We start from the raw sequence: 27,648 nt of genomic DNA on the forward strand, positions 1-27,648 counted from the left end.
AAGTACTTCCATCAAAATTTGTTCAACTCTGTCAAGCAGGTAATTGCTTCTGCAACAGCTAGATCAGCTGTCTACTATAGCATCCATTGGTTGGGATTCATGATATTACTCTGTTTATGCCTGTCTCATTTGCTGGGCTGTGAGCTTCTGGAACTTGGCTGTCTGGTTCACTCTTTACCCAAACAAGTGGCTATATGCATAAGGATAGTCATAATGAAAATGCTGGTTTGTGCACATAGTCGGAGCAATCCATGTCCAGGAAGATTTGTGCTCTATTTGTAGGGTATATATTTAAATTCACACATTTAAAATCTTTGAATTCCCTAATCAGTTCATATCAACTCTGTGTATGAGTAAGATGAGTAGCTCCAATTTACTAAGGAAACTGACGCAGAAGGTCAAAGCCTAAATAAATCCAAGGTTACCCAGGGAAGAGACTGAACACCCTGGTTAATATCAGCTGTGACCGGCGGGAGGCGCGGCGGAGGCCTTTTGGACTCTTTCGGCCACCGTAGCCGGGTCTTCTCTCCGCTACCTTTATTTATGCGCCTGCGCGCTGCGGGAGCGCCGTCCATTTCTCCATCAGCCTGGAAGGACGTTGCGGTTGAGGTGAGTCGTGTGCCTACTGCCTCCCTTGTTTGGATGCCCCGCCTGCCGCCTCCCGCTGCCGGTCTGCCTCTCTAGCCGTTACTCTGCATCTCTAGGGTCGGGAAACCTCGGAACTCTGGCCTGTGTCGACCCCAGCTTCCCGGCGTTGCGGCCTCTTCGGGGAGGGTCTCTCGGGGACCCCGGCTGTGCTGAGGGGCGTGAGAGGGGACTTGAGGAGCCGCCAGGCTTCTGAGGCAGCCGGCCCGGCCCCGGGGACCGCTGCGTATCTTACCGCGGCAAGCGTGACCTTGGCGGCGTCCTTTGACCTGTCCGATCCCGGTGTTTTCACCTGCAGGAAGGGAGTGGTTTCCTCCTCATCCGGGCCCCAGGCGTCTCTGTCGGCTTTGTGGTCACGTTTGTGATTGGGGTTGGGAAGCTGGAGGAGGGGGGGGGGGGGGCCCGTGGCTCGAGGGCGGGGTCGGGCCTCCCGCAGCCCCTTCCGCGCGCGCACGGCCTTCCCACCCCGCGGGCGGCGCTTGCCGAGGGCCCGGAGGACCTGCTGGGGTCCCGCCCGGGTGTTAGTCCTGACTGCGTGACCTTAAAATGGTTTCTTAACCTTCGTGCGTCCGGGTTTTCTCAGTAAAACGGGAAAACACTTGTCTCACGGGATTAAATGAGTTGGTGGTAGGGTTGTTTGCACTTGTGCTATCGGTATAGAGCCAGTGCTGATTTTTCCTGTAATTCGGAGAGGTCTGTGTCGTTCTTGTTCTCCGGTTACTGTTGGGCCGCAGTCGGCTTGCTTGTTTGGGGGTGGGGGGGTGGTCGTTCAGTGTGTGAAAGGGAAAAAGATGAAGTCACTAAACCCCTAAAGATCTTAGCTTTGGGTAGAGGAGTTGGTCCAGTATCCTGCTTGTGTCCCTCTAGGTACTAAAATGTATTATGCAGAAGAGTTCTAAGAGCTGTTTCTTATAATTCTAGCCGCCGAGAAGGAGAACTACCATGTCCACTGCTTTGGCAAAACCTCAGATGCGTGGCCTCCTGGCCAAACGTCTGCGATTTCATATTGTTGGAGCATTCATCGTCTCTCTGGGGTTTGCAACTTTCTATAAGGTATGTATGTTTTATTTTTACTTTGTGCTCGCGGTCCAGAAATGTTTTAAATTTGAAAATGTATTTTATTTTCATAGATAGTTCATTGAATCTTTTAAAGAAATTCCCTCTTTAGGGTGCTCCCTTCTTTTTACCTTTCTCCACCCACCTCAGTGTGATGGGGACAGTATCTCTTATTCCCCAGATAGCTTGTCTTTCATCTTTAAATGAGCTTAATTTGGTAGGGCCGCCATAACAAAATACCACAAAGTGGGTGGCTTCTACAATAGAAAAAATGTTTTGAGGCTAAAAATCCAAGATCAAGATGGCTGTGGGGGACTTACTTCCCTGACCATCCAGTGTTTAAGACTTCCAGTCTTAAACAGCCCCCACGCTTCCAGTGCAGGGGGCATGGGTTCTATTCCTGGTTGGGGAACTAAGATCCCACCTGCCACAAGTGTGGCCAAAAAAAAGAAAAAAAAACTGTGTGGTTGATTTCTTCTGCTGCCTTTCTGCTTGTCTTTGTAGATGACTGTCTTCTCCCTCATCACATAGTCCTGTATGTGATAATATGTTTCTGTCTGAATTTTCTCCTCCTATAAGGATGCTAGTCATATTAGATTAGGATCCATCCTAAAAAGTTCATTTTAACTTAGTTACTTCTTTGTTGTTTAGTTGCTGTCACATGCAACTCATGTGACCCTGCCAGGCTCCTCTGTCGTGGGATTTCCCAGGCAGGAATACTGGAATGCATTGCTCTTTCCTTCTCCAGGGGATCTTCCGGGCTCAGGGATTGAACCCTGGTGAATTCTTTACCACGGAGCCACTAGGAAAGCCCTAATTACTTCTTTAAGGGCCTTAATAAAATAATAGGATTCAAGGTGAATGCAGACTTGGTGATTTATGTTGTCTTTAGATATTCTTTCTCATAATCTAAAAATTAAACCCTGAATGTGATTGTTACCTTTTAGTTTGCTGTGGCTGAACGAAGAAAGAAGGCATATGCAGATTTCTACAGAAATTATGATTCCATGAAAGATTTTGAGGAGATGAGGAAGGCTGGTATTTTTCAGAGTGCAAAGTGATTTGGAATATAAAGGTAATATGGTTATTTGAAGTTACTGTTTAAAAATTTTCAATTGTGGCAATATACATAAAATATACAGTCTTAATTATATACAGTTCCGTATTGTCAAGTACCTTTACACTGTTGCACAGCTAGTCTTAAGAACTCTTCATCTTGCAAATGGGTATCCATTCTGTACCCATTGAATATTTCCCCCTTCCCCTGGCAGTCACCACTCTTCTTTCTGTCTAGGTACCTCATGTGAAGTGGAATAATGGCTTATTTCATTTAATGTAATGTTCTCAAGGTTTATTCATTACAGCTGTGTGAGAATTTTCTTCCTTGTTAAGGTTGAGTAGTCCATATCTGTGTACCACATTTGTTTAATCACTCATCTGTTAATGAGCTTGGATTCCTTACATGCCTTTTGGCTCTCATGAATAATGCTGCTGCTGTATGTGCATCTCTCTCTGATACCCTGCTTTTAATACTATTTTGAGTGTATACTCAGAAGTGGAGTTGCTAAATGTTCTGGTTTAAAATTTTTAAGGAACCACCATACTCTTACATAGCGGCTGCACTATTTTACACGTCACCAGCTTTTTGTGTGCAAGGGTCCCAGTTACTCCACGTCCTTGCCAACACTTATTTTCTGGATTTTTGATAGTGGCCATCCTGATAAGTGTTAGGTACTGTTTTCTTTTGGTCTTCATTTGTATTTCCCTAGTGGTTAATGATGTTGAGCATCTTTTCCCATGCTTGTTAGCTGTTTGTGTATCTTTGGAGAAATGTCTATGCACGTCTTTTGCCCATTTTTAATCTGATAGTTTTTTTGTTGAGTTGTAGGAGTTCCTTAAAAGCCCCTATCTGATATGATTTAAATATTTTCTCCCATTCTGTAATTGCCTTCTCAGTCTGTTAATTATGTCTTTTGATGCACAGACATTTGAAATTCTGAGTCTGATTTATATAACTTTTCTTTTGTTGTCTGTACTTTTGCTGTCATATTTAAGAAATCATTGACAAATTTGCTGTCATAAAGCATTTTTTATCTAAAGTTTTATAAAAAATATAAAGTTTTATAGTTTTATTAGCTCTTACCTTTAGGTCTTTGATGTATTTTGAGTTAATTTTTGGATATGATGTTAAGGAAATGGTTTGCTTCATTCTTTTGCATGTGAATATCCAGTTTTCCGAACACCATCTGTTGACAAAACTTTTCTTTTCCCATTAATTTTAGTACCTTTGGTGTTTTTCTCTATATGCAAGGGTTTATTTTGGTGCTGTATGCAATTGCATTAGTTTATATTTCCATCTTTATGCCGATACTACACTCATGATTACAATACCTTATTATAGTAGGTTTTGAAATCAGGAAGTGTTAGTCCTCCAGTGTTGCTGTCCTTTTCAAGATTGTTTTGGCTGTTCATGGTCTCATTGATAATTCACATGAATTTTAGGATGGATTTTCCTATTTCTCAAGTGTTGTTGGGATTTTGATAGGAATTACATTATATTTATAGACCACTTTGGGTAGTGTGAACATCTTGATAGTTACAAGTATTCTAGGTCATGAACACAAGATGTGTTTCCATTTATTTGTGTCTTTTATTTCAGCAATGTTATATATTTTTCAGTATATAAGTCTTTTGCCTCCTTGTTGAAGTTTATTCCTAAGAATTGTAGTTTAATGCTAATATAATTAAGGTTGTTTTATTAATTTGTTTTTCTGATTATTCATTGTTAGTGAATAGAAGAAACACAACTGATTTTGTGTGATTACATATCCTGCAGCTTTGCTTAGTTTATTCTAACATTTTTGTTTCTGTGTGTGTGTGTGTGGATGAGAGATCCATGGATCAATCTTTGAGGGTTTTCTGCATATAAGATTAGATAATCTGCAGATAGCTTTACTTCTCCCTTTCCAATTTGGATGTCATTTCTTTTCTTCCCTAATTTCCCTGGCTAGGATTTCCAGTACTGTGTTGAAGAGAAGTGGCAAAAATGCACATCCTTGTTTTTTTTTTTCCCCTGACCTTAGAGGAGAAACTTTTAAGTCTTTTACCATTGAGTATATTAGCTGTGGGTTTCTCATATATCACCTTTATTATGCTGAGGTAGTTTTTCTTCCTATTCTTTGAATTTTTTTTTTAAATCATGGAAAGCTATTACATTTTTTAAATGCTTTCTTGAATCAGTTGAGATGATTATGTGACTTTTTTATCCTTCTGCGGTGTATTATATTTTTCATATGTTGAATCATCCTTGATCATGGTGTGTAATCCTTTTAATGAACTGCTGAATTGTTGGCTAGTATTTTATGAGGGATTTTTGCATCTATATTTGGGATGTTGCTCTGTAGCTTTCTAGTATTTGTTTTTAATATATTTGATGGTCTTACAGAATGTGTTTTTTTTTTTAGAATGTGTTTTTTTTAATTATTTTATTTTTGGCTGTGCTAGGTCTTTGTTGCTAAGTGGGCCTCTCTCTCACTGCTCTGAGCGGGGGCTTCTCTTTGCAGGGGCGCCTCTTGCTGGCAGCGCACAGGCCTCAGTAGTTGTGGCCGTGGACTCAGTCCTCGCGGCTCCCAGGCTCCAGAGCACAGGCCCAGTGGCTGCAGTGCACGGGCGTAGTTGCTTTGCAGTATGTGGGATCTTCCCGGATTAGGGGTTAGACCTGTGTCTCTTCACTGGCAGGTGGATTCTTTGCCACTGAGCCACCAGGGAAGCCCCAAATGTTTTGTATTTTTAAATAAGATGGTGAGTCAGATGTGGCCATGAATATGAGAGACACAGGAAAACATGAAGGGCAGTCTCTCCCCCATACACATGTTTAAGATGTCTTTAATATATAGAAAGTTAAAAAATACATAGAGTGAATTTGAAAGTGTTCCCCTCTCCAGTTTTGTGGAAGAGCTTGAGGAGGATTGGGGTTAACTGTTTTTTAAATGTTTGGTAGAATTTACCTGTGAAGCCATCTTATCCCAGCCTTTTCTTTGTTGAGTGGTTTTTGATTGTGGATTTAATCTTACTTAAAGTCTGTTAAAATTATCTATTTATTTCTTGGTGTGTTTATAGTAATCTATTTCCTATGGGCTTTGGTTTAGCTTGCTTTCCTTTTCAACCTTTTAAGGTGTAAACTTAGGTTGTTATTTGATCTTTTAAACTTCTCTTCTTAAACCTACTTTGACCCATTGGTGGTTGGAGAGTATGTTGTTTAATCTCAACTTATTTGTGAATTTTCTGTTTTCCTGCAGTTCAGTTCAGTCGCTCAGGTGTGTCCGACTGTGACCCCATGGACTGCAGCATGCCAGGCCTCCCTGTCCATCACCAGCTCCTGGAGTTTACTCAAACTCATGTCCATCAAGTCGGTGATGCCATCCAACCATCTCATCCTCTGTCGCCCCCTTTTCCTGCCTTCAATCTTTTCCAGCATCAGGGTCTTTTCCAGTGAGTCAGTTCTTTGCATCAGGTGGCCAAAGTATTGGACTTTCAGCTTCAGCATCAGTCCGTCCAGTGAATATTCAGGACTGATTTCCTTTAGGATGAACTGGTTGGATCTCCTTGCAGTCCAAGGGACTGTCAAAGACTTCTTCAACACCACAGTTCAAAAGCATCAATTCTTCAGTGCTCAGCTTTCTTTAATAGTCCAACTCTCATCCATACATGACTACTGGAAAAACCGTAGCTTTGACTAGATGGACCTTTGTTGGTAAAGTCAAGTCTCTGCTTTTTAATATGCTCTCTAGGTTGGTCATAACTTTCCTTCCAAGGAGTAACCATCTTTTAATTTCATGGCTGCAGTCACCATCTGCAGTGATTTTTGGAGCCCCCAAAAATAAAGTCTTGTCACTGTTTCCCCACCTATTTCCCATGAAGTGATGGGACCAGATGCTATGATCTTAGTTTTCTGAATGTTGAGCTTTAAGCCAACTTTTTCACTCCTCTTTCACTTTCATCAACAGGCTCTTTAGTTGTTCTTCGCTTTCTGCCATAAGGGTGGTGTCATCTGCATATCTGAGGTTATTGATGCTTCTCTTGGCGATCTTTGATTCCAGCTTGGGCTTCATTCAGCCCAGTATTTCTCATGATGTACTCTGCATATAAGTTAAATAAGGGTGATAGTATAAAGCCTTGATGTACTCCTTTTCCTATTTGGAACCAGTTTGCTGTTCCATGTCCAGTTGTAACTGTATGCTTCCTGACCTGCATACAGATTTCTCAACAGGCAGGTCAGGTGGTCTGGTATTCCCATCTCTTTCAGAATTTTCCACAGTTTGTTGTGATCCACGCAGTCAAAGGCATTGGCATAGTCAGTAAAACAGAAATAGATGTTTTTCTGGAACTCTCTTGCTTTTTCGATGATCCGACAGATGTTGGCAATTTGATCTCTGGTTCCTCTGCCTTTTCTATATCCAGCTTGAACATATGGAAGTTCACGGTTCATGTATTTTTGAAGCCTGGCTTGGAGAATTTTGAGCATTACTTTACTAGCATGTGAGATGAGTGCAATTGTGCGGTAGTTTGAGCATTCTTTGGCATTGCCTTTCTTTGGGATTCGAATGAAAACTGACCTTTTCCAGTCCTCTGGCCACAGCTGAGGTTTCCAGATTTGCTGGCATATTGAGTACAGCACTTCACAGAATCATCATTTAGGATTTGAAAGAGCTCAACTGGAATTCCATCACCTCCACTAGCTTTGTTTGTAGTAATGCTTCCTAAGGCCCACTTGACTTCACATTCCATGATGTCTGGCTCTAGGTGAGTGATCACACCATCGTGATTATCTGAGTTGTTAAGATCTTTATTGTATAGTTCTTCTGTGTATTCTTGCCACCTCAATATCTTCTGCTTCTGTTAGCTCCATACCATTTCTTTCCTTTATTGACCCCATCTTTGCATGAAATGTTCCCTTGGTATCTCTGTTCCTTCTGTTAGGATTTCTAGTTTCATCCATTGTGACCAGCAAAGATACTTCATGTGATTTTAGTCTTAAAAATCTGTTGTTCTGTGCCCTAATATGGAAATTAATCCAGGTATGCTTAAGAAAAAGTATATGTATTCTGATGTTGGGTAGAATGATCTGTATCTGTCTCTTAGATCTGATTGGTCTGTAATGTTCAAGTCCTCTTATTTTCTTAATGATCTTCTGTCTGGTCATTTCAGTTACAGCCATTATTGAAAGTATTGGGTTTGCCAAAGAGTTTGGTTAGGTTTTCTGTAAGATTTTACGAAAAAACCTGAACGAACGTTTTGGCCAATTTAATATTCTAAGTTGCCTACTATTACGTAGAGCTGTCTATTTCTCCCTTCAATTCTGTTAGTGTTTGCTTCATATATTTCCAGCCTCTCATGTTTGTGTATATATAATCTGCCTTCTTGGTGAACTGACCCTGCCATTTTAAAATGTCCTTTGTGTTTATAGCATTTTTTGCCTTAGTCTATTTTGTCTGCTAACAGTATAGCCACTCTTGCTCTTTAGATTGCTGTCTGTATGGAATCTCTTTTCATCCTTAATTTCACAACTGTGTGTATCTTTGGATCTAAAGTGAATCTTTCGTAGATATCTCGTAGTTGGACCTCAATCTATGACTTTTGATGGGGACGTTTAAACCAACCTGTTGTTATAGTCTGTTTTGAATTGCTGATAACACACATACAAAAATGTAACCACATAAAATATTTCTTTTACAACTCTGCACCCCTACTTTGTTACAATTGTCACAGACGGCATTTTTAGATACTGTGTATTTTTGGATATTGTGCCCATTAACACAGATGTCTTTTTTTTTTTTTTTTTTAGTGCTTTTGTCTTTTAAATACTACAAAGTTAAAAGTGGGGATACGAAACATGATTAACACTGGCTTTTATATTTATTCAACTATTTACCTTTGCCAGGGGAACTTTATATTTCAGTATGGCTTTGAGTTACTATTCTAATTTTCAAATTGAACAATTCTCCTTGCAAATCTCTAGTAGTAATGAACTCCTTATCCTTTAGCTTTTGTTTATCTGGGAGTGTCTTAATTTCTTCCTGATTTTCGAAGGACATTTTCCTGGTTTTTCCTGAGAAGTCCACTGATAACCTTACAGAAGCTTCATTACAGACAGTGAATCAATTTTTTCTTATTGCTTTCAGGATTCATTGTCTTTGGTTTTTGACAGTTGGACTATATACTGTGTCTTGATGTTGGGAGACTTTGGGTTCATCTTACTTCCAAGTAATATATTTGTATATACATTTCTTTCCTCAGATTTGTAAAGTTTTTGGCCATTCTTTCTTCACATAAATTCTCTGTCCCTTCATGCACTTCCATAATACCAGTGTTGGTCTTTTTGATGGTGTCTCATAAGTCCCTTAAATGCAGTCATCATTGTCATCAGTATTCTGAGATAAAGATAGAAATAGTCCCTTGGGAAGCCCTCAAACAACCCAGAACATTGTGTGCAAGGTCTGTTCTTTTCCTTCTCCCCTGAAGTGTTTGAAACCTTTTATGGTTTGTTATTTGGATGTCCATAGGTGACTTAGTGGCTTTCCAGAGATTCTGGTTTGGGTGGTCAAGGTCCACTGCCTCATGGACACTGTGAGTTAAGATTCTGTGTCTAAAATTCAAGAATAATTTTGAATATAAATAACTTTTGCCTAGTGTTAGATGCAGTTCTGTTACATTCCGTTTCTGTAGTTGCTTACATTAAGGAAGTATCTGAATCACAGATAGATACATGTATTAAAGTAGCCACAATTTAATATATGTAATACATAATAGTAGAAAAACAAGTTTATTCCCAGTGGTTGGAAAACTGATGGCAATTGTAACTTCCATCATGGACTGTTATGTCCACTAGAATTGATAATTACAAAGTAACAGGAATTACTAAAATAGAAAACCAGGAATGTTTTATGGAAAGGGTGATCTGTGTTAAAAGTGCATAAGAAAAAAGGCTGAAGGTAAAAAGATGAAGAAAATACTAGTTTTTTTGTGTGTGGAATCTTAACACTGCTATTTTCTTGTACCTTTGAAATTTTCAAAACTTTCACAGTGGGTATGCTTTTCATAATCAGATGTTAACAGGCTGATTTTTTAAATACATGTTTTTTTACCTTTTACTTATAAGAAGTTGATTGCTTAAGAAACAATAAAAAGAGGAACAGATTTGGAGACAAGAATAGAAATGTTTAGAACAGATGGGCTGCTGCTTTTTAAAAACAGTATGGCTATGAGAAGGGAACGGACAGGGTGGACTTGAAGAAAAAAATGTAGAACTTGATAAAGGAAAGCCAGAAACCCCATAAAAAGATGCGAATGCCCCAAATGGAAAAGAGGTTGGACAGGAAGGTTAGGGAACATGGGGGAGAATGGACCTGGAGCCCAGGCAGCCTGAGTGGGGCTGCTCCTGGACTAAGGGTGAGTGAGCAAAACGTGGCCCGCATCGGTGGCAGTAGCGCTCAGGGGATCCAGGGTGGCGAGGTATTAAGAGTGATTGCCATTAACTTGGTCACTCTGTTTTTCTCTACAGAATTTCTTGGATTGAGTTCCATGGAAGTTTGTCACTTTCCTGTGTTCCTGAACTATGAAACTATGACTATCTGGGGTGAGAAATAGTCTCTCAATAAATAAACAATTAACAAATAACTGTGGACACTGTCTTTGTTCAGTTATTCTTACCGACTTGGATTAGAATTGGTCAGGGATTTTTAACTTTATGAATCTTATGAAGGTAACTTTAAATACTGATTAAAATTTTTACTGTTTTAGGACATTTTTGACTCTTCTCACATTTTGTCCATTTCACTGAGATACCCCCTGGGCCATGGATTTACAGGGTCTGCATGAACCTACATGACTACTATACTGTGGGTTCTTAAAAGGAACAGAGGCTGTCTTTCCAATAAAATGTGTTTGGACTTCATTGTTATTGGATTACCCTACTGGATCCAGCCATTGGACAGATGTAATAGGTAAATTTAAGGTTCTTTATTCAGTATCACTTTATTGAATGCCTATATGTATGTACAATATGGGATACACAGAAAAAGTTGTTATTTAATTGGAACTGAGGTTGAGTAATGTCTACTAATTTGGAGTGTGGTAACATTTTTCAGAGGAGGACTTAGGACCTTTCTCTCCTTTAGTAATTGTTTTTGTTGTGATCAAAAGAGCTTTAAGAATTAAGTGTTACTTTAGCGAAAACTAACTGAATCCCCAGTTCTTTTATTAGGTTAACAAATTTTCTTAACTTGTGCAGAGAGTTCTTGAGTTCCAATAATGTAAGCTGTAATAAACCCAGGTTATCAGTGAAAACCTGCATTTTAAGAACCCACGTTTATGTATGATCAGTAATTCAAGAGTTTATTTTAAACAATTTCATGTAACAATTAGAAGTAGTATGCAAAATTATCATAAAAGATACAAGACTTAATACATATTTACAAGCTTAAAAATAGTTACTCTTGTTGACAAAACTGTCACTTTCCTCAATGAGTATGATACAGCAAAGTAATGGGGGAGCCATTTTTTTCACATTCAGCCGAAATTGTCCATTAACAGTAAACAACTATGCAGTGATCGCTTATGCCCAATAATATGTGAGGCTTAAGTTAAAGTGGACATTTGAAATTGAAATTCCTTAGCATCTCATAATTGTAGGTATCAGGTTGTAGGCCCAAGTTTGGATGTAATGAGTAAAAATGTGTTTTAGTTGGGAGTATCAAATTCTTACTGAATGCTAAGGGTATATACGTGGTGACCTAGGATCTTGAGCCAAATCCATCTTTTAAAGACAAAAGAAAATCATGGGAATATCTTTATGCTGGATCAAGCTAAGTCATCAAAATGAACTATTGTTAAGGTTAATGTTGGGGTCCTTGACTTGGCTAAGGCATTAGGGTGAGTCCTTCCATAAAAGCACCCAGTACTGGGAGTTCCCCAGTAGTGTTTTGCTTATGGAACTAAAGAAACTCACCTGAGCTCCTGGGCCTGTTTTTAGCAGTAGACAAGAATGATTTCCTTGCCTCACAAAACAAATTAGACATTTTTCCAAAATGTAGCTGCAGAAGTCATCAGTAAAATTTCAGTAAAAGTTTAGAGTAGGAATGTACATGGCAGCTTTCACTTAAAATAGCATCATGTTTAAATAACAGATTCAACAAGTTAAACAGTAAGATCCTAAGCATTGAATTTCATTTAATGCTAAACTTCTGCAGACGAGGGTGTTAGGCAAAGATGGTGTCTCATTCTAAAAAGAGATGCAACAGGGGATGAAGTTTACATCTGTTTCCAATGCCTGACTACAGAGTTGATGATCTTAATTAAAGTCAAAATTTTAGCAAAAAGAGCAAAAAGGAATGTATTTTCAATACACGATAAGATTAAAAATAGGATTCTCTGTACTGTCCCCCAACAGGAAAGGACTAAGTTTTTTAATCACTCAATTTTGAAGTATCTTAGTTGTAGGAAAAAGGAAGAATTTGAATTAGTTTTAGAAGAAAGTTACTGTAACTATAGAACAGTGGTTTTGTTTCCACAATAGATGTTAAAAGCTCCTTAGGTTTCTTTTTCAAAAATAAATTGCACAAGCAGCAGTCAACACCGTGGAGGGGACTCAAGGGAACCCTTTCCTCAGGGCTTTATTTTTCACCATGGTAAATTTACTAATGAAAACTTGGGCGAAATGTGGATCAACCATATAATGGTACGTTTTCACAGTGGAGGGGAGCGGTTCCACAGCCACGGCAGGGCATGGTGTCGGCACGGAGGAGCAGCCGGGGGCCAGGTGACGAGAGGTCTTTGTGATGTAGTCCACGAGTCTGTTGTACTGCTGCTCTGACAGTCTCTCTCGAGCTCCATCCACCTGCGACCCAAAAAAAGTTTTCAGTTGCCAAACCCTCTTAAGGACACTTCCATAACAAGATTATTCCTTCTCTCGCCTTGATACACTGGATGTTGTGCCTTTTAGGTTATCTGATAAAGCCACTGAATAAGCGTTTGCTGTTGTGTAAAAGTCCCATGTTTGAAGACGATTTGGGATTATTTTAACTCTCACTCTTAAAAACATCTGTCACTGCTCTCTGCTAGCCTAGTCCAGGAACAAAGAAGAAAAGTATCTTTCCTCTGCTTCAATCTAATCAACATTAAATCCTGAGATAAAAGCTCTGCTTGTCTCTGGAAACCTCTCCAGACAGTACCTCTTTCAAACCAGTGGCTTTGGACAGAGCATTAAAAAAACAAATACCTTTTGAACTGTAACATTTTTTACTTTTATAAATATGAGGATTTAAAGCCAGAGAAAATTTAAAAAAAAAAAAAAAGGGCAGAGGAAGGGGAAATTTTTATGGAAAAGAGGGAGGATGCAAAGTACATTTATGGTTCATAAAAGTCTGGCTCATCTTCAGTGGAACTCAAATAGAAGAACTGGTATACTACCTAAATTCTTAAAAGAGATTTTCTCAGAAAGCACCCATCAAAGGCAAGTGGAGCTATAAATTCCCCCCATCCTGAAATTCTGTAGCTGTTTACTGTGTAAATCAAGTGGAGTGGGACCTTTTCAGTGTAAGCCACTGGTCTCTGGGAATCAGGTAGCCGCTGACCTCTCCATGGTCTTTACCTACCAAATGTTGGCAAGACTACTTTGGAAGACTTATAAACATTTTAATGAGGACTTTTTAGTTCTTGAAATAGTAGTAAAGAATTTATATATTTCTGTGTAGGGCACAGAGACAGTGCAGCCAAGGATGTCTTAAAAGCAGCAGAAAGCCAATGGGATGGTAAAGAGAGGTCTGCCTGCCAGAAAAATAAGTAGGGCCTCCATTAGAGTTCAGTCTCATATTTTTAAATTTGGGAAAGGAAATAAAGGCCCCCAAAGATTCACTGACAGATGAAAGCTGTGCACCACCAGGCAAAAGCCAGCACTCTGATGATATCATTTGATGGGTCAGGATTCAGCTGGGAAGCTTCGCACACAGAAGAGTCGTAATTGCTCCTCCTGAGCAGCAGCACAGGAAAACCCATGTTGTGAGAGGAACACGGCCAAGGAATAAACTGACCTTCTGACTCATTTTGAGCCTCTCATAAGGGATTTCAATAACGTGCCAGGCATATTAAGCAATTATTACCCTAAAAATGGCTGCATTTAACTAAGAAAAGCAAATGCTGCTTTAAAAAAAAAAAAATCCTGCCGTTATTGGAATATACTGAATGATGTCATCTACAAATTAATTCCTTCCAAAATTCAAAGGAGCTATGTTTCCTAGCATCTAGAGCAAAATCCCAGAAAAGCCATTTCATGTAAAGGTTTTAAAACACTCCCTAGTTTTCACTGGAAGACAGTGGGTAGGCTTCCCAGCCCAGCTTTACGCCCGGGGCTCAGGCTGTGCGTGGCCACTGAGGGGAAGGGCGCCCAGCACTGCTGAGTGACCCCCACTCCCATTTTGAAAAGACTGGATTAGAGCACTACTAAGGAAGCGTCTACGGTCTCGAAAAAAATTTTTTTTTTGCTTTTTTGTTTTGCAGCCTGGGTCTCCACTGGAGTGAGTGGGGGAGGGGAGGGTTTGGACACAGGATTAACGGGGAAGTTACTTTTTGGTTTGTTAATAAGGAGTTGGGGATAGAGGTAAAGGGTGAGAGTGTGGAATTTAGAAGCTGAAGGGCTGCACGTCTACTGGGCTGCCCAGTGCCTCATGCTGCGTGAGCTGCCCACAGTGTTCTGCTCCCAGCCATCCCTTCCTGCCTCTGTTGCAGCCACCCCTTCACCCTGACCCCTTCATCCTGAGCACCCTGGGAAAGGAGTGGTGAGCATGCTGTCCAAAATGTCAGTGATCCCATGGTCTCAGGCTGGGCAACTTCTCGGGTGGTGACTCCACCCACCATCTCAGTAACCCCCGGTGAAGCTGAGGTGTGTTCCCCTCCAGCTACAATTCCCCACAGTACCCTCCTCAAGCAGAAAAGCCAAAGAAGGATCACAGTTGAAGACAGTTTAACAGCAGCTGCTGATTCTCTAGTCTCAATAGTTTAAGATCTGAAATATTTCCCAAGCAACTGAGGAATAACGATGGTCACAGATACTCCTCAGGGCTTTGGAAGCTTCTCGTTAAGGACCAGGGACTTGAAGATAATGATACTATCCCCTGCCAAGGCCTGTAGCCAGATCATTGCTGCTTTATTGTCAACTGGATCAGAAGATTCTGGCAGAGCTAATAAAGTCAGGCTGGACATCTGACCTCTGTTTATTCCCAGAAAGTCATCAACTCGAACCAGCAGTGTAGTCGTGGTGCCAAGCCCCAGCTTAAAGCCTGACTGATTATGATCCAAGAAACTAGAGAAATCTCAGAGTTGTTGTGGTTGGCTGCTTTCCATCTTCTCAGATAATTTTACCCAAACAGTGGTGTGAGGGAGAGGCAGGCTCCCATACCAGGAAGAACACGATGAAAGAAGGAATCAGGCAGGACCTGCCAGAGGAAAGGTTTGTTGTCCTTTCCGGGAGCTACTCAGACCCTAAGTTAGGACAGGCAGGTTCCACTTAACCTCTGATCCAACACCAATCCAGCTGTGTGGGAAAAGATGTCTGTTTCCGAGGTCAGCTCTCGGGGCCCCAAGGATCAGGCCGTCAGCAGGGACAGGGGCAGGGCAGGGCTCCAGTGGGCGCGTATGCTTACCCTGGTCTGGACGGCAGGAAGCCGGTGATCACCTCTGAGCCCCGACACCCAGAATGCCAACCCCCCTCGGCTGTCATGTGGCCAGGGAGCCTGCGCAGCGTCCCCAGGAGGTACCGTGTAGTGCTCGGGGGCAGGAAATGCCCTTTGGGGAAGGGGACACACAGCCGCACGGAAGACGGAGCAGCAGGTGGGAGAGCGGGAGACAAAGTTTGACCACGAGCTCTCAGGAATTGGGAACAAGGGAGGCGGCGTCTGTGCCTTGCTCCACTCGTGACGCCCCTTGCTCCTGGCTGGTCCTTCCTCTCTCGTCCCTGCTGGAGGGACCAGCTGCATCATTCCCAGGCCACGCGCAGACTCGGGCCTGCCCTGTGGACTTCAGACCTGGAGGCCTGCCTGCTCTGTGGAGGATTGCGTGGAATCGCTGCCCCGGTCCTAGCCCGTCTTCTTCAGACCCGCTCGCTCTGGAGCTCCTGCACCCCAGCCCCACAATGACCAACCTTGGATTCTCAGGTGGCTGGGCCCCAAGCGGCGAGTCCACCAGCCTCCTTGCCACCCCTGCCCCCGGCAGCCCTCCCGGTCTCCAGCACCCACCGCAGAGGCTCCCGGCTCACAGTCACCCCGGGTCTCAACGCTGCCAGCAGCTAACCCCGGGCACCCCGTTTGTTGAAAGGTACCTCCGCGTCACAGGCCACTCTGGGCTGCTTGAGCTGCATGACGAGCAGGCCGCTCTGCTCGCTGTCCTGCGTGCAGTCGATCTCCGTGACCGGGAAGGCCTGCTGCTGGGTGTCCTCGCTGACGCTCACCACGAAGAGCACTTCTGACGTCAGCAGCAGGCAGCCCTCGTGCTCCTGGCCCGAGCCCCTCACCAGAACCACCTCCAGGGCCATGTGCACTTCTGGTCTGCCCAGAGACTGGAGCATCTTCCTGCGTCAGGAGAAAGGTGAGGCCAAAGTCAGCTTGGGAGGCATGCTCGCCTCTCCGGGCTCACAGTTTGAACCAAAGCAAGGGCCCTCCCTCACTAATCTGATGATTCATTTCATCTTGAAATGTGTAACTGTCACTCTAATTCTGGTTCTGGTCAATCGAACCCAGCTCCTCCTGAAGACAAAGACACCCCTTGGTTTGGTGATTCCTCTTCCCCCCGTTAGAAATGTCACCCCTAATTAGGACACACACGACCTCAGGCCCTCTCGTGGGCCCTGGCACCTCTGCCAATGGGCATCCTGCCCTGCGCGGGACGTGGGGGGGGGGGTGTTCTGCTGCCAGCCCAGAGCTGTGGACCGGCAGCCTTGCCCTGAAAACAGCTGCTCCTCGTGGGCTCCCCTGGAAGGGTGGCCCGTTAGCTTGGAGGGAGCCAGGCCCTGTTAACATACAGCACACGTGTACACCTAAACCAGCGTCCAGATCATCTTACCAGACGTATTTGACGTGGCTGTTTGGAGCCTGGTCAGCGTGCAGATCACTTGGCTGATAGCGCTGTTTGGGAAGCTGAGAAAGTCCAGCTCCATGTAAAATACCTGTCGTAAGAGAAGTAAGGGGGTTTTACTAGTTGTTTTCTGGAAAACAGTTTCATGCTACAGTGATGTCATCTGCTTAGAGCCATCTATAAAACGCTACAGATCCAAAATGATGTCACATCTCTGGAAGTAAGTGTATAGATAATCATTAAACATTGTAGTGCTCTTAACCCGGGTGATCTTATATTAGCTGCAAGCTGAAATATGAATGAGCTACAGTCCAAGTACAGGAGGGCACTTAGGGGAAGCATAATGCTCCTGGGAGTAGTCAGGCCTGAGCAATAGCTTACACATCATTTACAGCTGACGTGACACAAAGTCAAGACTTAGTTGACTTCCTTGCTTAATATTACAGTACGTCTGTATCTGCGGTGTGGCTGGTCAACTAAAAAACACAACACACAGAGATGCACACAAAGGCGCATGGTTTGCCTAGATACAGTATTTAAATGACTTAGTCCAGCTGTTAGACATGAATCCGTATACATTTATGAGCGCTCGTGGGGCCTCTAGTTTATTACACGCTCTCCCTGGTGCCAGCACCAAACGAGGGCACCCAGCGGCAGCCACGCAGTCCTCCAGAGACGCTCCGGAACCAGAGATGGTACAGCCTGTGTGCTTTCTGAGGGCCTGTAAATGTTTATAAACGAGGCACAGTCATTAGACCAAGAGTTAGTGGTTTGTAAAACCTTCAGAGCGGTAATAAAAGTTTTACAAGAATGATGGAAACCAATGAGGCCATGTGAAGCTCTGCTCCGAGATGCTCTTACATAAGGGAGAAACCCCACAGCCTTGGGACACGCGCAGTGAGGGACAAGAGCGCTTTCAAGACCAGAGGAATTTATGAAGTCTAAGTTGACTTTATCTTGCTGCCGTCCATGGCAAAAGGAATACTGTTTCTATGAATGTGTAAGTATTTGATAAGGGAGCGTTTAACTTTGTCCAGTTGTGAGTTGTGGCAGTACTTTTTGTCAGTTTCCCGGTGAGTGAAAGTGTCATTCACGGAAGGGGAGAGAGGCAGACGTGAAGGGGAGGGGGCGAGGGGGAGGGGGGAGAACACATGTTCCTGTCTGTGTGGTCTTCTAAAGGAGCCTCTCCGGATGGCTGCCTGAGCCCGGGCATTCTTCCCGCTCTCTTCCTCTCAGACACGGGTTTTATGCCCTAATCTGGCTGCCTCTTGTCAGATCTAGTGAGGCGCAGAGCCGCAGTCAAATGTACCCTGCGGACTTTACGGCCAGATGCAGCTACACACGCAGAGTGCCTGCCTATCGTTTGTGGTGCCAGCCAGCCACCACTTCATGCCCAAAATGATACCGATTTTAGGTACAAAGGTAACAATTCCTGAGTCCCAGGCAGGACGTCCGGCTGTCAGGACTCTGTGCTTTCACTGCAAGGGCAAGTGTTCAACCCCTGGTCGGGGAACTAAGGAAGATTCTATAAGCCTTGTGGTGAGGCCAAAAAAAAAAAAAGTAATTCTAGTTACCTATTTGAGGAGAAGGGGATGACAGAGGATGAGATGGCTGGATGGCATCACCGACTTAATGGACATGAGTTTGAGTAAACTCCGGGAGTTGGTGATGGACAGGGAGGCCTGGCGTGCTGGCGACCCCCAGTCCCTGGGGTCGCAAAGAGTCGGACACGACCGAGCGACTGAACTGACTGGCTGTCACCACTTTGCAGTAACTCACACTGCAGACCTGCTGACACTCATTTCCACAAGCAAATGTCAAACTGTCTTCAAGGTAAAGTACCATATATATTGTAGTATCTATGCATTTATTTCATTTTTAAAAGACCTTTTTTTATATTGGATGGTTAGATAGCATCACCGACTCAATGGACATGAATTTGATCAAACTTCCCGAGATAGTGGAGGACAGAGGAGCCTGGCGTGCTGCAGTCCATGGGGTTGCAAGGAGTCAGACATGACTTAGTGACAGAACAACTATTTATGTAAAGTCACTTAATGTGCTCTGCCCAGAATACAGAAAATTAGCACAGGAAGAAGCGCTTCCTTTCCCACACACCCACTGTGTGCGCCTGGGTTTATGGAGAGCTCTGGCACCATCCTAAGGCGAGCCCGGGTTCTCCACACCAGTGTGCTCTGGGAATGGTTTTCAGTGGCCGATGATGCACCTTTGCTGACCTTGGCCAGGAGACTAGGCCTGGCTGCAAGAGCAACGAGTCTGATGGCGAGAAATCCATGCCTGATGCCAAGCTGCACGGGCACTGTGCATGCATCCATCAAAACACGCGTGCTCCTCTTTCTTTCTCCAGACTCACAGGCATTGTTTTTTAAAGACAGCCTTCCTGCTTTAGAACCTATTTTTTTCTTTCAAATTGCTCACCAGAAAAAGTAAGTCTACTCTCTGCTTCAATATATCTGACTTTCTGTCCTCAACCTCTAACTGGTTACGTTTCATTAAAGTCTGCTTTGTTAAAAGACTATAAAAAGACTCCATGACATATATACACTGAAATTACTAATTGATTTCCTACCTCTATAACTGTATTATCATAATTTATTAGTAGTAGTCCAATTCTACTCTTTTGTGTAAATAAGCATAAGGAGGTGAGAAAAACAACTATTAATTATAGCTTTATCTATTTTATTTTTCACTCCTTGGTCATGTGAGAGGCTAGACTATCTTAGAGAAACCTTGGTATAGTAATGCAAGTTAGCTGGTGATGTCCGAGCGGGCCAGTTCTCCAGGACTCACCATAGCCAGCCTGTGACACCAGCTCAGCAGCGCCCCCGATGGGCTTCGTGAAAACCCCCACGATTCCTTTCCCCACGCCGGAGATAACACCCTTGGCCTTGTGTCCTGCTGAAGCTTGAGCCTCCGATGTTTTCTGGAAGTTCTGCATTGGCTGATCAACTATACCAGCAATTGCACCTAAAAAATAACGAAAGCCTGGGTAAGGACTGAGGCATGAAATCCTGAGAAAGTGAATACTTTCAGTCTGGAACAGTTTTGTTTGGATTGAAGCCCCACCCTCATTATACAGCTCTCTACTATGCATTCATTTACCATTTATCTAAGTACATTGAGGCTATTTTAGACATTTATTATTGCAGTGTCTTCATCAAAACATGATGTTCTAACTAGGTTTGACCCAACACAGCCAGGATCTATGAAGTTCAGTTTAGAATTTAATAAACATGCCAGACTACTTCCAAGTGGCACCCACACACCTTTCTCCAGAAATCAAGCAACACAGTTTAGAGAAAAGTGTGAACGATTCCTTAGGAGAGTGAGCCAAATATATTTTCACTGAATCTGGGGATGAAAAAACTGAAAAGGGCGAGCCTCTTTCTTGTTCTCTCTTTTAGTAAGAATAAGAGCAATTGTTTAATATAACATTAATATATTAAGAATTATATGAGTAATTATTGATACGTAATAATTATTTCTATTACAGTAAATCTGTCTCAAGGGTTTACTATATGCTAAGGGCTTACTTGCAGGAGATCATTAATTCTCACACTCCTTAGGAGTCATGGTTTTTATCCTGCTCCTAGACAAGGCTGCCGAGGCACAGGGAGGTTAAGGAGTTTTCCCAAGGTCACACAGCTGTCCCGTGCTTGCGCCAGGATTTGAGTCTAGGGAGTCAAGAGTCACAGCCTCATTCTTAACCACCAAGCTAGTCACTGATCCTGTTTATAAAACAAGCTTCTCTCCTTGACCGGTCTTGGAAAAATCTCCTTTTCTCTCACTTCAACTGAGGTTTGGCCACTTAACTCTTTGCTTGAGAACAGCTAGAAGCCCAGAGCTCACGCTGTCTGCTCTAACAACTTTCCCAGGGGGCAGCCGGGCCAGGCGTGGAGCTGGTGCGTGAATCCCTAGGTTTCTGTGGGTCCCCTCCTTGCTCCTCTCACTCTGAGGGACCAGGGGTGAGCTCGAGTGAAGGCCTCAGAAGTCTAGATTTTTCTGCCACAATGGAGTGAAGGGTTCCCTAACCCAGCAAGAGGTAAAAATTTCATTACAGTTCTTGACGGAATTCTGTTTTCAACTCAAACCTGCTATGTTAATGAAAATGCACCATCGCCGGGTAGAAATTTTAGCTCATGTCAAATCCCATTATTCCAAATGCCACTAATTCAAAGTCTCCTGGGTAAAGGGAGATTTCCAGGTCTCAGTTAATGACCTGCTAATTTCAAGTCATATTCCATTGAACAAAATCCAGTAAAACAAAAAGGCCAGGTCCTTTGGGTCAGTTATAAAGGGAACGTTCTTCATGGATTCCACTCTTCTAAATTTTGACAGCGCCATTTAAGTTTATGTACTGACAGATTAACAGTGACCTGAGGCGAAGGGTCTGTTTCCCAGCCTAGACCACGGCTTCCCAAACCTCTTATACAAACGATGCTGGAAGCAGAGGCGGCTGCGCATGGTTGGCCTGGGCCACCCTGGCAGTCAGCGACCATGGGCCACGGTGGTCTCAGGCACCCTGCGACACCCAGTCTTGGGGCCTGGGCTGGGAGCTCGCCTCGCGTCTTCAGTCTGAGGAACCTGAGGTTCTGTTCTCCATCTATGAGGTCAGGAGTCAGGGCAGCTGGGAAGTATTAATGGAACCGGCTGCACTGGGAGGGGCAAGAACCCTGGGGTCTTCTCTTCAAATCATCTCACAGCAGGCAGTTCAAAGCGAAAAGCATCATATCAAAGAATACAGCCTTTGCAATGTCACTTCCTGATTTCTTTGAAAGATGCCCATGCTGAGAACAGAAAAGGTGGGGTAAATAACAACAAATTCACCAATAAATGAATTGCCTCTCTGCATTTTTCTGGTAGATTTCCATTAAGACTATTAACACTGAGTTAGGCGGGGGGCAGGTAAAAATCTCCCATTTTCCTTTAATGTGCCAGGCCTGAGCGGCAAGGAGCCTGGGGCAGCACCCACCCCGGGCTCTGACCCCCATCTGCCTAAGTGCAGATAGGAACCGCAGTGAGGCTCCCCTTTGATCCTCCACTTTCTCCAGCCACCGGCTGCAGTGAAGGCTTGGTTACCAGGGCTTTGATAGATAAAACTCTTCCGGCAGCCCCCAAAGTGGGAAGCCTGAATGCTGTGACAAGGTGTTAGATCCTAAGAGGCAGAGGAGGAGCTGTGGGGGCCCGGGGCCCCAGGCGGGAGGCCGGCCCAACGCACACACGGGGCCCGGATGCCTGAGACCCCAGCCCTGTCTGCGAAGCAGCTCTCAGGGCTGAGGGCTCTCTTGGTAAGCCTAATCCAGCTAAATCCCACCGCTGGTAAATTATTTACTGCCGTATACTCCAACTCTGCTCTGAGGCTTTAGGTAGTGGAAATGGATCCCAAAACTTGTCCATTGGCATCAGGCCACGAAGAGCAGCCAAGTGGAGCTGGCTGTGATGTGACGAGGTGAAGCAGGGAGGGGAGGGGGCTTCCAGGGATGGTCCGGCTTCGCTTTCTCCTTTTTTTAATTGCCATGCCGCGTGGCCTGTGGGATCTTAGTTCCCCAATCAAGGATCGAACTCATGCCCTCACGTGGGAGGGACGTGCAGAGGCCTATCCACCGGAACACCAAGGAAGTCCCCGACGTGCTTCCTTTCCTGCCCTTCCTTCGCTGCAAGAGGGGGGCTTGCTCTGTGAAGCAAGGGAACAAAAAGGCTCTCTTCACCTCTTCTGTGACTCGCTCAGCGTCGGGCTGGTTTCTGATTTGTCAATGTTCTGCCTGTGTGGCTGTTCCAGTGCTGCCATGTTACATGCTGTAGTTTTATTTTGGGCTTTTTTGTTTTTAATCATGATGGTGGAGGCACAGGCTGCGACACCGCTCCAAAGCTCACCTTCCAGGGACAAACAAGCCCCATGGAGTGTATTGGGCATCCCAGCTGAGGCTCTCTTGTTTTTGACCAGAACAGATTAGCAAACCGAGAAGGAAGCATGCGTGTTGTTCCAAAACTCTCTTCTAATTGGAACGCAGGGTGCCGATGGCTGAGGGTGGCACCAGAGGGACCACGGGCCAGTACCTTCTGGACACCCACGTCCTGACTCACCTGGCGGAGGCCTTGTGGCCGGGATTCTGAATGTCATCCCGAGAGCGGCCGTGGAGACGGGGCGTGGCTGCTGGGAAATCAAGCAACTAACTCTTCTTAAGTCAGAGAAGGGAGTTCTGACAGCCTGCCTTTGGTATTCATGACAGCAAGTCCCATCTGGGAGGGAATGTGCCCGGTAAGGGCCACATGGAGCTCACATCCCCTCTCAGCAGGCTCCAGGCTGTAGTAGAAAGTGGGGCTGTCTGGGGAACAGAGCTGGTAAGTGCGGGCAAGCCTGATGCCAACTCTGCAGGCTGGACAGAGTTGTTCCAAAAGCCATTGCTTTCTGAAAACAGTTGTGGACCTCCTCCAGGAGCCTCGGTGGCATCCCTCTCTGGGCCATCACTTCCTCGCTGACCCGGGGCAATGGGCCTGGCCAGGCAGCTATAGATGTCCTTGGATTTTTCAAGAGCCTCATAACACTCCACAGTGTCCTCATGAGGGCCGAGCTGAGTCAAGAAGGTCCATCAAACTCATAAACATTTGGGGGAAATGTGTTTTTCCTACTCTGCAACTTTCAATTGTTCAGTCTCCCCACATCCTGATTGTTTCCAGGCATGGAGCCCTTCAGGGTGGGTGACATGTGGAAAGACCCAGGCTCTTGTCCTGCCTGGACGCATGACCTGGGCAAGTCACCTAACCTCATCCACATCTAGGGTTTGAAGACCAGACAAGATGACTCATGTGGAAGTGCTCTGACAACCCTCAAGTGTTATTTAAATATATTTCTACTAACTAGGTCATTTATGTTTATGTCTTACAAAGGAAGAAACTGAGTGACTAGCTTTTAGATTTCACTAAGCGTGGCTATTATATATAAACAGCTCTAACTTCAGTCGGGCACTTACTGGCATGTGGCAGTTTTATACACCATTTCTGGGGATATTATGTGGAGACAAATCCATACTTTCCCAGGGGAGAAAAGTATAGATTGGTTCTACCCTCCCTTTTTTCTTCCTGCCATACATTGAGAAGCAGGCGTTTTGAGATGACCCAGTGATCTTGTGGGATGTGGTTATTGAACTCTTCCAAGAAAGGAAGCTGGTTGGGTCAACCTTAGTCTGAGGAGCACAGAAATGGACATCCTGCTCATGGTGTGCTGCTGGGAGCGGAGCTCCTGGGGGCCCAGGGTCAGGCCACTCCTGGCAGATGTCATCAGATTCACATCATTCCCAGAACTCCTAGGTTTGTGGAAATTAACTTTAGATTCTGAAAGACTCTGTGAGCCTATTGCAATTTCCATAGACAGCCTAAATGATTTCCTTGCATGGATGAGTGTATACAAAACATGATGACTATAGCAAAGTTCAAAGGTTTGGGATTGTCTATCCTGGTTAACAACGGGAGCCATGCTCCGAAGGGTGACGTCACAAAGGCAGAATCACAGTGCCCCACGTAAGTGATTTCTACCACCGGATACAGTCTCAGACAGTGGAAAATGGGGGTAGAGGTGGGCTTTCCTGGGTGGAAAGAGCCCATATCAGCCAAGATGGAAACAGCCACATGCCAGCCAGCTCAGGTCTCCTCTGCTGAGTGCCTCTGTCCAAGATCCTGGACAGTGGGGAGGAAGCACTCCTGCCCACAGCAGAGGGCATGCAAGGCCACAGTTCTTAGCAGAAAGAGGTCCCACGGGTGCCAGGTAATGACCCAAGGCCTCCACGAAAATCTCACTGTCACTTCCTATGGTTACAGCACCTGGACTAAAGCTAAAGCCAAGACGCCCCTGCCACTGGTCAGATGGCTCTCTTTGCTGGGACACTCGCTGAAACCAGACGGCCCTTTTCGTTTCCTTGCTACCATAATATAATGAAGGTGCTGCTGACCACACAGGGATGCTGTGTCTGGCGTGCAACGACCACCACTACTTCTAGTAACGGCAGAGTCATTTCCAGCCCAAATTTACAAAAGAGAAGCCCTAAGGTCATAAAGATAGGGACCTGGAACCGGAGTCTGGGGTTTGCTGACTCCCGAGGACCGTGCCCCCCTCCCCCCCACCTACACCAGAGCAGCCACGCCACCCGCGAGGGGTTTGCTCCGTAAGCAGCTGCTCCACCCCAGATCCCCATTCCCACACGTTACCACCCGGCCATGCCCCACATCCCTGCAGGTTTCTTAGGACTTAAACAATTTCTGGTAACTGCACCTGAGCTTGAAACATCTCACTGCTCCCTGTCAGAGCCTCACTCAGCCGGCCGCTGTGAGAGGAGGGCTTGTGTACAGAACTGCAGCCTGGAGAGAGGACAGGTCCTTTCAAGCTCATCGTTTCTGACCTTTGCTCTCCCTGCTTTGGGCCCCTTTGATCTCCCAGAGATGCAAACTCCTTCAGATGCTCGGAGGGCAGGCGGCCAAGCAACACAGTTTTAAATTCCTTTGCAAACAAATAAACAGAAGATACCCTTGAAAATCCTGCTCTGCAAAATTTCAGCTCTGAAGCTTCCTTTTTTTATAGATTTTTTTTTTTCCAGAGCACTTGTTTTTCAAACGTTTGTAATATTTGGAAATACCCAGAGCAGTCTTCCCCTCTCTCTGTACCATCTGGCTGCTGGACAAACAGCAATTACTCGGAAAAATAAAAGGAAAGAGTGGGCTCCTCACTGAAGTTTACATGACATTTGCACATGGCTCAAGTGCTTCTCAAACAAAAGCAGGCACTTTGATTGCTGATTGCCATATCTGAGGCGGAGAGGGGGTAAGGCTTCAGGAGGCTGGCCTGTTACTCCCTCGGGCAAGCAGGTGGCTGTGGGCTGACATTCTCCAGTTGACGCCCCGAACGGGACCCTCCCGGGTGAATGACTCCTTAGGGATGCCACGAGGGGGCAGAGAGGAGGAGGCCGGAGAGGCTACTGGCACTAGCGCGCGGGAAGGCGGGGCCCGGGCCCCAGGATGGCCCTGCCAGCCACACGGGGATCAGCGTGGGGACCAGGCTGCCGGCCTCGTCTCTGCCTCAGCTTCGTCTGCAGGAAGACGGAAGGGCCACACCACCCCCGGTTCCGGCCCGGGGGTACCTGGCCCCAGCAGGGCCGCGGGCAGATGCCTGAACGCGCCCTGCCCCCTCCCCGGCCCCTTACCGAGCAGGCTGAGGCCCAGCCGGGACAGGCCCTGCCGGAGCCCCTCGCCCAGGCTCTCCGGGAGCTGCCGCCGCCACTCCTCCTGCCGGTTGTAGTGCTCCTCATCCAGCGACAGCCGATCCATGTTCCGGGCCAGGCTTGTGGCCAGGTTGGTGATGGACGTGAGGGTACCTGAGGACACAGAGGCACGTGGGTTAGGGGTCCTGGCCGCATGGATGCTGGTCCCAGGGGAGGGGTCCCTGGAGCATTGCAGGCGAGCGGAGTCCACAGTGGCCTTCTGGACTTGCCCTTGGACAGTGAGGGCGGCCTTCCCCTTGGGCAGGGTGAGGCCATGGCATTCGGAAAATGAGGTAAAGGTGAACATTTGCTGAGGAAGGGTGATACACTCAGTCCTCACAGCCGATAGGATTAGACCCTTCCTCACCAGAGAAATGCCTGCAATATCACACAGAGCTATCATGCACTCATCTGACTGTCAGGGCTTGGCTACAATAGTTAGTTTTGAAGTCCTTAGGGAGGCCCCGTTTTTTGAAGGTTGCAATTTGCTGGCTCTCATTTGAAAGGGTAAGGTTATATTGCTGAATTTTAAACAGATTGTAAAGGAATGTTTCCACTTTAGGAGTAAGATCTATTCTTCCCCATTACTCCAGTCACAGTAAAGGAAGACACTCAAGTTTATCATTTGACAGTCAGGAAATAATTATTATGCCACAGAGAATATGTGCGATTTTGATATTCAGGGTGTTAGCTGGAAAAAAAAGAAAAGTGAAGCCAATAAAAAGAGTAAGGCACGTGAAAGCCAGGATTCTGTCTGGTTTTCCCAAGAAAGGCTATTTCTGAGTCTTGCTCAAGACAGTCATAATCCCCTCCAGCAAGTCTGCATAGGTCTCAGTGAGCAAAACTGAAAGACATCAACGGACATATCCTGAAGCTAACGAATTAGTTCATCTGTTATTGGATGTCTAGGATCAAGAAGAAATGGAAGATGTTGTTTTTGCAGCTGCATCTTTACCAGTCATCTGAAAAGAAAAAAAAAATCCATGTACACACACACACACACACACACACACACACACACACAGACAAACCAAACAGATTTTGCTAAGAGGAAAGAACAAGTGTAAAAAACATTCAGTGAGTCACCACACTAAAATTACCGGAGTTCGATTTAGCAGGTGTTGGTTGCCTTATTTTAAAATAAAAACAACAGAACCACAAAGATTCAAGTGTCAGGAGTGAGAAATCCACAGTGACTTGCCCTTGGGTTCCTGCGGCTCAGCTCACAGGCCTCCCGGATGACCGGGGGCCCCGGGGGGAGTGGCCCTGTCACTGTCCATGGAATTTGGTTTATTGCTCTTGCTGTTCTCTTGCCAGTCCCCCCTCTATGGACCATGGGTTCTTGTATTTCAAGCTCAAGTCTTGTTTGAGGCCTTCTAGAGACTTCTATAACCTGCCTACTCATAAGAGAGTTGCAGTACTGTTGACTGTAAAAGGCCTTTTACCGGGCGGGGGAAGAAGGCCTTTGCCCTGTTTCCCCTGCCTCCCGCTGAGAAGAATCGGGGACTCAGATGGCTCTTGTTAGTTCCCAACTTGACCAAAATATGGGCAAACAAAC

General features: G+C 45.0%; 2 protein-coding genes across 11 annotated transcripts in view; one reads left to right on the plus strand and one right to left on the minus strand.

The window, feature by feature from the left end:
* The first annotated feature begins 495 nt into the window (after positions 1 to 495).
* Positions 496 to 10,382, plus strand: LOC133042765 (cytochrome c oxidase subunit 6C). 2 transcript variants are annotated; one of them, XM_061123684.1, is made up of 4 exons: positions 496 to 609; positions 1,567 to 1,698; positions 2,649 to 2,776; positions 10,262 to 10,382. In XM_061123684.1, exons 1-3 carry the CDS (start codon positions 544 to 546, stop codon positions 2,760 to 2,762), a joined length of 312 nt encoding a protein of 103 aa, XP_060979667.1. In that variant the 5' UTR covers positions 496 to 543; the 3' UTR covers positions 2,763 to 2,776; positions 10,262 to 10,382. The 2 variants fall into 2 exon arrangements, with proteins under 2 accessions (XP_060979667.1, XP_060979668.1); XM_061123685.1 differs by lacking the exon at positions 10,262 to 10,382 and adding an exon at positions 6,000 to 8,515.
* A 685-nt stretch (positions 10,383 to 11,067) lies between these two features.
* The window catches only part of VPS13B (vacuolar protein sorting 13 homolog B), a 771,473-nt gene continuing 754,892 nt past the window's right edge, over positions 11,068 to 27,648 (minus strand). For all 9 annotated transcript variants that reach the window (XM_061123681.1, XM_061123682.1, XM_061123678.1 and 6 more), the window contains 5 exons: positions 26,034 to 26,204; positions 19,633 to 19,809; positions 16,810 to 16,912; positions 16,070 to 16,319; positions 11,068 to 12,595 (listed from right to left, as the gene is read on the minus strand). In XM_061123681.1, the coding sequence (XP_060979664.1) occupies positions 12,347 to 12,595; positions 16,070 to 16,319; positions 16,810 to 16,912; positions 19,633 to 19,809; positions 26,034 to 26,204 (950 nt within the window). In that variant the 3' untranslated portion in view covers positions 11,068 to 12,346. The remainder of the gene's footprint in view (positions 12,596 to 16,069; positions 16,320 to 16,809; positions 16,913 to 19,632; positions 19,810 to 26,033; positions 26,205 to 27,648) is intronic.

The sequence above is a fragment of the Dama dama genome, chromosome 21 (genome assembly GCF_033118175.1).
Source record: "Dama dama isolate Ldn47 chromosome 21, ASM3311817v1, whole genome shotgun sequence".
In the NCBI taxonomy this organism is placed as follows: Eukaryota; Metazoa; Chordata; class Mammalia; order Artiodactyla; family Cervidae; genus Dama; species Dama dama.

Bases quoted from the DNA above. Each gene is read 5' to 3' on its own strand.
- LOC133042765 (XM_061123684.1), top strand. From the start codon at position 544: ATGCGCCTGCGCGCTGCGGGAGCGCCGTCCATTTCTCCATCAGCCTGG. The intron at 610-1,566 runs GTGAGTCGTGTG...TTATAATTCTAG, and splicing joins GGAAGGACGTTGCGGTTGAG to CCGCCGAGAAGGAGAACTAC. The intron at 1,699-2,648 runs GTATGTATGTTT...GTTACCTTTTAG, and splicing joins GGTTTGCAACTTTCTATAAG to TTTGCTGTGGCTGAACGAAG.